The following is a 13349-nucleotide window of genomic DNA, read 5'->3' as shown; positions in this document are numbered from 1 at the left end:
TAAACCCTGGTTGGAAGCAATTCCATGCCCACCAATGGTAAGGATCTGCATAATTCAAGCAGCCAGCAGTGTGGGTTTCGCTCATGCCATACACCTAGACTTGCAGACACCACGGATGTGGAATGAGACCAGACAGTCCCACTACTTTCTGGGCCAAGCACACACAAAGGCATCACTAGCCTGCAAAAGCAGCAGCTTTCCCTGGCAAGTGCATGACCTTATAAGACCCTACATGACCTTATATGGGATTTACTGAACCGAGAAGGCAGGAAGAAGGCCAAACAACAATATGGCCAAAGAACAAGCTAAAAATCTTTGTTGCACTGCCATATTAGGGCATTAGCCATGTTTAGTAGCCATACACCGTTAATGCGAATGTGCACACTAAAAATATTGCGACAATTGTAAATAGTTTTGTCACCAGCTTGTCTTTAAGCACAAGCGGTTACAAGCAAATTTGGGCAGGATAAGCTGTTCATCGGCCTGGATCAAGCGCCAGCCTCCTTCAATGTCAAAGAAAAGGTAGAGGGTCCAGCCTGCTCGTTCCTGCAGCATATCCAGATTGAGACTGGTGCAAAAGTCTTCCTCCGGGGTACGGGCTAAGTCTGCATGGAACCTGCATCTGGCAGAGAAGCATTTGAGCCCATGTACATCTTCATCAGGTAGCGCATAGTAATCTACCACAGTGCTTCTAAAGGAAGCAGGAGTCATTCCCTCCCAATCATCAATACTTCTTACCCCAATCACTGTTCTCCTTTCAACATTACTTAGTCTCCACCCTGATTTACTTTTAAATGTTCTTTTGTATAGTTAACTATTTCGGTAGTTTGGCCTCTCCTTACACAACCACCTCCGCCCCCAAAAATAAACCCTGCCTCACCCACCACAATTCTCATCTCAGGCCTACATCATTTTGTCTTGAATGGCCAGTAATGCAGCTCTCAACTGACCCCATTTGTTTCTTCACCCTTTATTTCTCTTTCATATATATGTATGTGTATTTGCCTCTGCTCCCTCTCACTCCCTTCCCTCCCCTCCTGCCTCTCAGCCCTCCCACCTCCAATGACTGGTAGGCCCACCTGGTCATAAGTGACCATTCCAGGTCAGCCCTCTGCCCGTGCAGCCCCTGCGGCTAAGGGCCCCAAGTAAAGGGTGGCTCCAATAGAGGCAGCTCCACAACGTGCCTGCAGGTGTCAGCAGGGGAAGCCAGCCGTCAACCAGCAGCAACTAGTATGGTAAGAGGGACCAGGGTGGCGAGTTCAGCAACTTCTCAACCCTGGAAGCCTAGACACTCAGTAAACATACCTACGCCTTTACAATACTATGATTACTATCCTCTGCCACCCTCCCCCTACTGCACAGGATTCTCAAATCTAGCTGCTTTTAGTCTTGCACTCAAATTCTGTTTAGATTAACTTGACAAACATCTAGAGGGGACCATACCGTGATAGTATTACATCAACCGGCCACCAATAACTCAGAGAACATAGATAGCGACCTGAACTGAGTCCTAGACCACCCGACAACCGTACACTCAGTACCCCCCGCCCACAACTCCCCCAGACAGTGCACCTGTAGGATACACACCCAACCCACCAATGGAAGAACAGACAGCACCCAAAAGCACCTAGCTTACCAACACTAGCGGAAACACCAGTACTGCCCTAGCACAACACATAGCAGTCAATCACTCGACCCGTTATCTCTGCACCGACCACCAAAATGCCCCGGAACAGGAATGGGCGCCGAGAAAGAGCACAAGATCATGCCACAATGGACATAGATACACAAATCCAACTGACCCCAGCTGTAACGGCCTCAAATGCAGGAAACACCCCGCCAAAAACCAATATGTTCAGAACAAACTTCGAAAGAGAAAAATCCTTATATCTCGCACCATACCTTGTGACAACCCCGGAACCTGGATACCCCAATGACACAGACCCAGAACCAAGCAAATAATCGCCCCAGACAGCCAGAAAAAGGACAGGAGCACCCAAGAAGAGTGTGGGAAGACTCCAACCCTACCACCCCATTCATCACAAGAACAGATGGGCATCACCACCACCCACGTTACACCAGAAAAAATAACTAAGTACTAGTAATCAACAACCCAACCATTAACCTAACTGACCAATTCAATGAAGAAGAGTCGTCTTCGCTGATCTTCAACTAATCTGCATGAGTAGGGAAGCCTCTCTATTGAACAGCCAAGCTTTCAATCTAGCAGACCGCTTCAATGAAGATGCAGCCTTCACTTATCCTCATCCAATCAACATGAATACAGATGCACCGCGTTGGAACATCTGCAAACCAAAACAAGGAACAACTAATAAGCAAAACCACACCAAAAAGATCCACTGCAATTTAATCAATGCAAGGTCAATGTCCAAACATGCCACCAAAATATACGATCTCCTCTGCGACTGAGGTATCGACATCCTATTTGTAACTGAAACATGGCTAGACGACAACTACAAGATCACCCTCAACAACTGCCTACTGGAAAACCTCAAATGTGTCCAAGCAAACAGGAAAACCAAAAGAGTGGGGGGTTAAGGGGGAGGTGCTGGCAATCATCCACAAGAAACACCTGGCTATCAAATTGGAAGACCCACTAAACATCATTGATAAATGCAAATCCTTAGCTCTGCATGTGGAGTACCACAAGGATCATCCTTCTCCCCGATATTATTCAACATCTACCTATCTCTACTATTCAAAATGATCAAAAGTCACAGCCTCACCTGCTACTACGCCGACAATACACACACAATCTTCAAAATACAAGACACTGAAGAAAAAAACGAAACGCTAGAGAACTGCCTTTGTGATGTATTCAACTGAATGAACTCCAACTACCTCAAAATCAACTCAGGCAAAACAGAAATAATGACCGTCACAAAAAACGGAGGAGACCACCACTTCATCCCTTGGCCAAGGGACCTCAGTACAACCCCAGCACTATCGCCAATTGTAACAAAACTGGGGGTCCTGATGGACAACAACCTTACCTTAGAGCCACAAGAAAACGATTGACTCAAGAAATGCTTTCTCCTGCGAGCGGCAAAAAGGATCCTACCGTTCCCATCATTTGCCAACAAAACAACCACCATAATCATCACTCTTGTCATGTCCAGAGTAGACTACGGCAATAGCCTATATTTGGGTATGCCTGAACGACTTCTAAAAAAAACTACGACGCATACAAAATGTGGCAGCCAAATTGCGTCTCAAACTAACCCAAAGAGAACACATCACACCTGCGCTAAAAACACTACACTGGCTACCAATAAAATAACAAATAAAATTCAAACAATGTGCATCGTGCACAGAGCAATACACAAACATGGAACTGAGTTCCTGAGAGACAAATTACGTCTACATCAACCAACAAAAACGCTCAGATCAAGCAACGACATCTGCCTGGAAACCGAAACCCTACAATAAAAGAAAACTTGCAGGATCTTCTTTCTCACCAGGTGCCAACAACCTGGAACACCTACCCAAGAACACACACAACACAAGAAACCACCTACTATTCAAGAAACTGCTCAAATCCTGGCTCTTCACTTCGTAACTAGAAGAGTGCCCACAGGGACACCCGCACACAACTAAAACAGAGATGAAGACACTGATCCCCATTCCCACTAAGCAATTGACTGAAAAAAGAATCTAAGGAAAACACTCCATGACATACCGAAAGAGTGACAGAGATAGCCATAATAGGATACCAAAGACCGAACACATAACCAGACCAAGGCGGAAGTACTAGGACGACTCATCAATAGCACCCTGGCCCTAAACTACACTCTAGCCCCAACAGACGCATGCCACGATAGATAGCAAGGGAATAGGGAACAACCGACCCTATGCTCCGACACCAGAAGGCGAGAAATAGACATACCCATTCACATTAGACAAGGCTCATTAGGATACAGCTGGGAGCGTGCCTCCCCATTGCACACAAGCAACCAACTAAACAATAGAATTTAAGGAAAACGGTCCACGACATACCGAATGACTGAGAGATAGCCATGATAGGAGGACACTACAGACTGAATACACAGGCAGACCAAGACGCAAGTACTGGGACGATTCATCAATAGCACCCTTGCCCTGAACCACACCCAAGCTCCAACAGACCTATGTCGCGATAGATGGCAAGGGAATAGGGAGCACCCAACCTCCGCTTGTACACCAGAGGGAGAGAAATAGACATACCCAATCACATTATATAATGCTCCTTAGGATACAACTGGGAGGGCGCCGCGCCATCACACTCCAGTCAGACGGCCATTAAAGGAAATCAGCAACAATCGCACCCACGGGAATACAACGCAAATGGAAGATGCATTTGAACCAGGATACAGACCCCACTAACCCAACTTTCAAATCTCTGCATACCCAACCCACCCAAAACCTCACACAACCATCTCTCGCCCAGCAAACCGCACGCACTTTACCACACTGCATCAACAACAAACACACCTACAGCACACATGGTCTCGTCCGATACTCGCACCAAAAGCTCAGCGCACGGTGTATAACGAACTGAAGCCGTCAACAGCACACCACTTCTCCCACTGTCCTACTGCCCCCTCCACTCGACTAACCGCACCGCCCTCCTCATTGATTACAGATCCACCAGAGCACCTGGGGACCAACTCTGTTGGTGACGGTGCGCTATATAAATACTGTTAACATTAACATGTGAAAGTAACCAAAAGTCCCAAGTGTACAAGACTAGGGCGATGCAAAAGTATCCCCACTGCACTGCATTATAAGGTTCTGTGTGCACTGTTAAAAAGTTACCAAAAAGTTAAGACAAAAGGCAAACAGTTTCCCAGTACTGATCGTCTGAAGGACTGATCAGTTTACCCCATAACAAAATGAGCAAAAGGCCATGGGGGTGAAGCTGAAGGCTTCAGTTCCCTGTAAAAAGTCAGGACACGTTGAAAAACAACGTTTTGGGGTCCATAGAATATGGACGGAAAATCGTCGAAAGAAATCTTTCTTAACAGTTCGTAAGCGTGCTCTGTGTGTGCTTAACTGAACCCTTCACCACACTTAGGGCCTCCTAGGTGAAGTCACAACACGTACATAGGGTTTGGCTACACATCAGCGTTTGCCAGGTTTGTCAGAAAACAGTGACCGCTTAGAATCTGCCCATAGGCCGGATTCTGAAAATCCATCTCAACAGTGGCTGTGAAGATGGAATGCAGATTGACATGGGACAATCTAATGGCCCAAAATAGGGCAATTCTGATGCTAGAAGCTATTGGAACCAATTTCACAATGATGTCAACAAAACACAGCTCATGTGGTAAATTCTGTGACTGATGTAATGGCATTTAATGACAAGGGCAACGTCTCATTGATATGGTGTCATTTCATGCTCTGATGGGAACAAGCTTACATGGCTCTGACTGATCTCATCCCGCAACGGTGATGTGATCAGCTACGGTCAGGCTTTTCAATTATCCATCTTAATTTATTGACTAGACCAAATTTGCTTTTTGAAAAGATTTAAATACTTTAATTTTTTGATGGAAAAGCTGCACCAACCTGTACACCAGATTGCAAATGTTCCTAAAAAAGTATCATGCTAATTAATAGTTTGCATCATAGGGTGCCCTAGAAGCTTAGTCTGTTCTGCACTCAAAAGAAATGGGCAAAATTATTTTTTGAGTTTCCGATTACTTTCAGCAAGAATAATTTCCTGTCGAACATCTTTACACCAAACATGACATGCATTACTCACCGTAATAGCATTTCTGATGATTGTATCTGCTTAGATTCACATGCTGTGCATATGGTCCGTCATCCAGTGGTAACCGTGGAGTATTGCATCTTGTCTTTCGTGGACCGAAAGGGGACGTTGGCATAGGCGTGTCCGTAACACTAACCCTATCGTGACGTGTAGTGTACTCAAAATCCCTCACGCGCTGAGGTCCCTCTGATTGTATTTTTTCTGCCATGAGGAAGCCCAAGGCTATAGTGAGTGAGTACATAAAGAGAAAGTAGTAAGGCGTCTATATTCCTTCCACCCCGAGCGGGGAGGTAGTGAGGGCACATGTGAATCTAAGCAGAAACAATCATCAGAAATGCTATTACGGTGAGTAATGCATGTCTTCTGATGCTTGTTAATCTGCTTAGAATCACATGCTGTGCATAGACTAGCAAGCAGTACCCGGAGTTGGAGGTAGGTTGTGAGATGGAACATTAGTGAAAAGATGTCTGTGTAGTGCTTGTCCCACCTGAGAATCAGACCTAGAATGAGTGTCTAGGCAATGGTGTTTTGGAAAGGTGTGTACAGAACTCCAGGTTGCCGCTTTGCAAATGGACTAGAGGAACATTTGCAATGAATGCTATGGATGCCCCGGTGCCTCGAGTAGAATGTGCTCTAGGCTTGAAGGGCAGTTCTCTCTTAGCAAGAGAGAAACATAGTGTGATGCATTTGACAATCCACCTTGAGATAGCCGATTTAGAGACAGGATCCCCTTCTTTACCAGCTGCCACTGAAACGTAGAACTGTTTAGTCTTCCTCAGTGGTTTAGTTCTTTCCAGGTAAAACATGACTGCCCTGCGCACATGTTAGTAGGGTTCTGGAAGAAAGTGGGTAGTTCGATTGATTGTTTCACATGGAACTTTGAGATGAATTTAGGCGCAAATCTGGGATGTGTGCGCAGAACTACCTTATCTTTGTGGACTGTAACAAAGGGGTCTAGAACAGAAAGAGCCTGTAGGTCGCTAACCCTTCTGATAGAAGTGATAGCCCTAGGAAGGCTGTTTTTATAAGTCAGGTCTTTCAGACTTGCTTTATGCATAGGCTCAAAGGGAGCTACCATGAGCCTGGTCAAAACCACATTCAGTTCCCATCCAGGGACTGGTTGAGAAATGGGAGGATAAATCCCCTTAACCCCTTCCATAAAGGCTTTAATCACCGGTATTTTCCACCACAACACCTTTTGTTGTGAAGTGGTGTAGGCTGACGGAGCAGCCAGATGAATCTTTAGGGAATTGAAGACTAACGCAGTGTCCAACAAATGGGTTAGATACAGCACAATGTGTGTGGGTGAGCAATCGATGGGATTGACGCCCTTGGAATTGCACCAGATAAAACGTTTCCATTTGCTGGCATAGCAATAACGTGTATTCGATTTTCTCGCTTCCTTGAGTATGTCCATGCACCTCTGAGGGAGTTGCAGGTGTCCAAACTCTATGATCTCAAGAGCCAAGCTGCTAAGTTCAGGGTTTGTGGGCATTGGTGTAGGGTCTCCCCCCTGTCCTGAGACAACATGTTGTACGGGCAGGGTAGATTTACTGGTGGGGAGAGGGACATTTCCATCAGGTTATTGAACCAGGGTTGGCAGGCCCACGTGGGGGCCACCAGTATCATGGTAACTGGCTCTTTGTGCATCTTGTTGAGAAGGGGAGTTGGGGGAAAAGCGTAGACAAATTTCCCTGACCATGTTATCCAGAGACCGTTCCCCTTGGATCGGTTCTGGGGGTACCTGGAGGCGTAGTCTTGGCATTGGGCTTTCTCCTGGGTTGCGAACAAGTCAATCTCTGGGAAGCCCCATTCTGCGAAGACGTTGGATACAATGTCTTCGTGTAGCCGCCATTCGTATTCTTCTGGCAGAGGAAAATCTCTGCTGAGTACGTCTGCTAGAAGATTGAGTTCCCCTGGAACATGATGGGACAACAAAAACATCTTGTGTTTGAGAGCCCATATCCAAATGTTTTGGGACAGCTTGGATAGCCCTGGGGAGCGAGTGCCCCTCTGTTTGTTCAGGTAATACATTGCTGTAGTGCTGTCCATTAGGATCAGCACTGTCTTCCCTTGCAATTGCATCTGAAAGGCCTTCAGTGCTTTGAACACCGCTAACAGCTCCAGTAAGTTTATATGGTTGGCCGCTACTTGAGGGGACCACACTCCGTGCGCTGTCTGCTGAAGCAGGTGAGGCCCCCCCCCCCTCCCCCCACCCAGTGAGGGATGCTTCTGTCGTGAGAGTGGCTTCCACTGCAGGGGTGGTGAAGGTCTTCCCCTTCAAGAGGTTTTCTCTTGACCACCACTGCAGAGAGAGAACGAGGGCTGGCGAGACAACTACCAGATCTTCCCATTGTCCGCTGGCCTGACACCACTGGCTGTTGAGCCACTCTTGCATGGGACGCATGCGCAGACGCGTGTGGGGAACCAAGTATATGCTTGACGCCATCATTCCTAGCAAGCGCATGGCTTTGCGCACCGTCACCTCCCGACTGGCTACATATTGAGGGATCTGAAAAAGCATATTCTGAACCCTCTCGTTGGAGGGCAAGACGAGACCGTCCTTCGTCCGAATTAGAGCTCCCAGAAATTGTTTTATTTGACTGGGGACTAAACTGGATTTCTTTTCGTTGATTGAGAAACCGAACAGGAGATCTACTGTTTTTTGGGCGTTTGAAAAACAAGCGTCGAACGAGTGCCCTGTTATGAGCCAGTCGTCGAGGTAAGGGTAAACTGGGACCGATAGTCTACCCAGGTGCGCCGCCGCCACTGCCAGGACTTTGGTAAACACCCTCAGCGCCAAGGCGATGCCGAAGGGGAGTACCTTGAACTGGTAATGCCTGTCCTGGATCATGAACCTCGGATATTTTCTGTGCGCCGGCAACATTGAAATATGAAAGTATGCATCTTTCATGTCCAATGTTGCCATGTAATCCTCTTGTTTCAGCAATGGAATCACCTCCTGCAGTGTTACCATGCAAAACTTCTGGGGTTTACAAACTTGTTCGCTGGGCGCAGATCTAGAACAGGGCGCATGGTGAGATCCTTTTTGGGTACAAGCAAGTACACTGAATAAATACCCTCGTTTACATGAAGAATAGGGACGGCTTCTATGGCGTTCTTTCCCAGCAGCACTTCCACCTCTTGGTTCAGGATCTCCGATGGTCCAGTGAAAGGCACCGTGAGCGCGGTGGTCTGAATTGTGGAGGTCGGGCGAATTCCACACAGTAACTGTGGGCGACTGTCTTTATGACCCACTGGTCTGAGGTTATTCCCTCCCATGCCATGAGTAAAGATGTTAATTGCCCCCCCCCCCCGACTGGGGTGACATGGGAGGGGACCTGGATTTGATGGTCATTTCTGACCAGAGGCTGTGGCTCCTCTGGGATTGGGGCCTCTGCCTTTGCCGCATTTCTGACCCCTTGCTGGGTAATATGCAGTGTTTCCAGAAGTCTGTCCTGAGTTGAAGTTTCCCTTGCCGTAGTTGTTTTGACCAGCATGGGCTTGCCCTCGAAAGGACCACCGAGAGTTATTACCCCTCTGGGTGGAAGGCTTCTGTTTGATCTGTTGCAGAGACTTCAGAGTCTCATGCTCCTTCTTGGCTGTTTCCAAAGCCTCATCCACCGCCTTCCCGAAGAAGTTCGGGTCCTCAATGGGCTTGTTGATGAGGGAGGCTTGAGTTTCTGGTTTAAAACCAGGCGTACACAGCCAAGCGTGTTTTTTCAGCAGAGTCCCTTGGGTCAGAGACCTGCCTGCAGTTTCCGCAGTGTCGAGAGTGTTCTTGATCACATGCTGGTTAACTTGTCTTCCCTCCATTACAATGGAGAGAAGCTTTGATTTTGCGGGTTCAGGAACCTCTTGGAGGCCTTTCTGGAGTAAGTTCCATAGGGCGTCAGCACAGCTTGCCAATAGTGTAGTATTATCAATCCACGTAGTGTATGCGATTGCAGACGTGACAAGTTTGCCAAGGGCATACATTCGCTTAGATTCCTTGTCCGGCAGGGACTCCCTTGTGGCAAGGGGTACCCCTGCCCTTTTCCGAGTGGTAGTCACTACCAATGAATCTGGGATGGCGTGCCCTCTGATGTATAGAGGGTCAGAAGGGAAAGACCGAAATAATTTCTCAACTCTTGGGTTCACTGCCCGGGTTTGAGCTGGTGATACCAATGAGGGAGCCACCCTTCTCTACACAGAGTTAGGAGGGGTATGGCCTGGCTAGGTGGAGTTTCTCCTTAAGGATATCCTCCACAAAATCCTGCTCAGGCACTGCCTCCTGAGTGGAAATTTTGAAGTATTCAGCTGCTTTTTTCAACATGGAGTTGAATGCCATTTGGTCAGCCAGAGGAGAGACCTGGCGAGCCGGGGTGGACGGAGGAGAATCCAGGCACAAAACATCAGAGTCCTGATCTTGCTGTGTCCATGGGTCTAGACCTTCCTGCTGGGTTTCCTCCCAGTTTTCCGTAGTATCCTGTTCTTCCTCATAACTGAAGAAATTAAGCTTCCTCTTCTTCATTATAAATGTCCCTATATGTGTCCATGTTGAAAACGTCTTCCTGCTGGAGATTAGGGTCCATTCAAGCCCTTTTCGGCGGAGGATGGTCAGAAAATCCAATAATCCTCCCCAGCCAATCCATACACCCTTTGAACTTCTCTGTAGTCCATTTAGAGGTCCCAAACGGGCATGCGGGTGGAGAAATGACGTTTTCCGCCCTACGGCATCGAAAAAAAGTCCTTTAGGGTGTCGGAGATAGAGGCTCCTGGCTATCTTCGTAAGCGTAAGAATCGGGATCCCAATCCGCATCTGAAACCTTTCCTGCGGCTTGTCCCATAACTTTGGGCGGAACCGGAGTAAGACCCACCGCCGCTGTAATTCTTTCGATGCGGTCTTAGATAGTCGCCGAATCGGTGTGAGATAAGGGCTCAGATGGCTTACCGGTAAGTAAACTAACGTCTGCGGCGCTAGAGGGCCTAGCGGTCGGTTTTTTGGGTAGAGGCCTAGCCATAGTTTTCGGGCCTACCAGAGCCTTTGAGACCGTTGAAGCGTTGGACTTCCGCGCTTCAACGTGTGCAGTTTTTGGAGTAGCGCCCTTGTTTGATTTGGACTGCCCAGTCGCAAGACACTGCTGCGGATGCAGGGAAGGCTTTGGATCAGAACGATCCGAGGAAACCGGCAAAGTTTTCGGCGGCCCTGTTGGCGCTTTCACCTTTTTCGACGAAGATGTCGAAATCGGTATAGGGGTTGTGTGCTTAGTGGGATGCGCTTGTACGCCCCCGTCACCAGGTTTTGTCCCTCTAGCGAGACCAGAGTCAGGCCTTAAACGGCCGGGGACGGGCGTGGCGGACCTAGAAGCGTTCGCCTCAAGGTCTATAACATCCGCAACGGATGTTTGGTCATCCGAAGTACCCCCGTCACTCTCAGCGGGTGTGGCGGTGGGGGAAGGGAGTTCCACCCGCGACATACCGTACGCGGCCCACCGCTTTACACGGCGCTCCTTAAGGGTTTTAGGCCTAATAAGTTTGCAGGCTGCACACCGCCTTTCGTCGTGCTCTAGGGGGAGACAGGCGTTACACGTCCCGTGTTCGTCCTTCCAAGGATATCTAACCCTACACTTAAGGCAGAATCTAAAAAGAGTCCTTTCCATAGCTAAAGGGAAGGATGACCAGACCAAAAGGGAAGAGGGGAAAGGAGGACAGACATACTGACAATATGGCCACCTCGACCCCACTCTCCCTACTTTATAGGCGGCCAGAAGGCCCGACCACGTGGAAAATCCGCCTGCCGGATCTTAGGTGCCGAAATCTACAGCCGTAGACGAATCCCCCATAGACTTCGTCGAAGATGTTCTTGTAGTTGAAGTGACTTAACAGGGAATAACCGACAATTCGGTGAGAAAATCAATGTCTCTAGTAAGAGCTCCGCTATAGGGCGATCAGTTATCTGGGCGGAAAAAAACAACCTGAGGGACCTCGGCGCGTGAGGGATTTTGGGTACACTACATGTCGTGATAGGGATAGTGTTACGGACACGCCTATGCCGACGTCCCCTTTCAGTCCCCGAAAGACAAGATGCAATACTCCTCCGCGGTTACCACTGGATGTCGGACCATATGCACAGCATGTGATTCTAAGCAGATTAACAAGCATCGGAAATGTCCTTACACAAATGTATATAGAACTTGCTTTAATTTTATTATCAAGGTGCATGTACACTATGCACGTGTTTATATTCAATCTAACACTAGATGTTTTTTACGTGGTTGCAACTTTGGTCTAATATAACTAGTACAAGACAACAGCAGAGTCTGGTGACCTTGTGTAATGCAAACTATGCAATCACTGAAGCCTCTGGTGTAAATTTAACTGGTTACTTTCACCCCCATAAGTTGCTGGATTGAGAGAAACAAAAACTGTAAAACCACATTGCAGCACAAACTTCCCTACAGTGTGCAGAAACTTACAGATGGGCAAAGGTGGGGTGGCAAAGGGGATTGGATTCTCTGTTTCAGTGTGTGCTGCACAGGTTAACAAATTGGAAGCAGACAACTGCAAATTGGGAACAGGATTGAGACTCAATTCTGTATACAGAAGACATGCACACATCAGGGGTCATGAATCCTGGACACCAAATCTGTTTCTGGACCCCTGGAAGAAAGATAGGAATCACCCTTCCCCTCCCTTCTGAAGAGCAACAAGACTTCATTGTTTACCTTAATGCCTTTGGTGTCCTCTTCGTCGAAAGAGCCAATGTCGAAGGCATCCGCAGCGTTCACCTCCCCTCGTGGTGGAATGAGCGGAGGTGGGTACTGTCAAGAGAACAATGTGCAAGATGTGATCACAGCCACGGGAAATGGAGTCCTTTCAGCGCTTATGTTGCCCCACACTTGTCCTGTGTACTTCTTCCAGATTTCCCTTCTGCACTCTCCCATTTTACACACCTTGCCGAGCCGTGTCGGTCATCTATAGGCCGTGGCTGAGTGGGCAAAACAAGACCATCAACATGCCAAAAGACCTTTTAGAAGATCATGCACGAGTCCTCCCATTTTTAGAAAAGTGAGCAAAACCCAACTACAGGCACTGCAAAGTCTGATTAGACCACATGTACCTTATGGGCATCCAAGATGGCTTCTGGAGCAGAATATTCCCTCTACACAGCATCCAGCTTCAATAATCAACCCGAGATCCCTTAAATTTCAGTGCACTCTTCACCGACCAAAACACCTATTCCCGCATATATCACCACAGACCACACAACAAGCAGTTGTGTCCTGGAGCCAGAGACTTTGCTAGTGTTTTCTACAAAAGGTTTTAGTACTATGAAAAATATTGAGAACTTTCACTTGCTTATGACCAAAGAACTACCATTAGGACATAGAGAGATGGTTGCAAAAGACACCTACACTCCACCTGCTGCAACACTGGTCCTCGACTTGCCTTCTTAGCATGCATTTTCATTCACAGATCACTATCACTTCCCCAGACCACAGCTACGAAAGAATATAAACATCCCTGCCATGACCTTCGCCAACTATGGGCTCTCATCTCTGTGGTGTTTGAAACAAATGATGCAGATGCCCTC

At 47.7% G+C, this 13349-nt stretch overlaps 1 protein-coding gene across 1 annotated transcript in view; it reads right to left on the bottom strand.

The window, feature by feature from the left end:
- Nucleotides 1-13349, bottom strand: part of GRK2 (G protein-coupled receptor kinase 2) — a 474914-nt gene that overhangs the window by 61696 nt on the left and 399869 nt on the right. Inside the window, exon 17 of the mRNA XM_069628947.1 lies at nucleotides 12481-12576. Within this exon, the coding sequence (XP_069485048.1) occupies nucleotides 12481-12576 (96 nt within the window). The remainder of the gene's footprint in view (nucleotides 1-12480; nucleotides 12577-13349) is intronic.

The sequence above is a fragment of the Ambystoma mexicanum genome, chromosome 12 (assembly GCF_040938575.1).
Source record: "Ambystoma mexicanum isolate Mex_15411 chromosome 12, UKY_AmexF1_1, whole genome shotgun sequence".
NCBI lineage: Eukaryota > Metazoa > Chordata > Amphibia > Caudata > Ambystomatidae > Ambystoma > Ambystoma mexicanum.
This window is presented reverse-complemented; position numbering and strand designations above follow the sequence as displayed.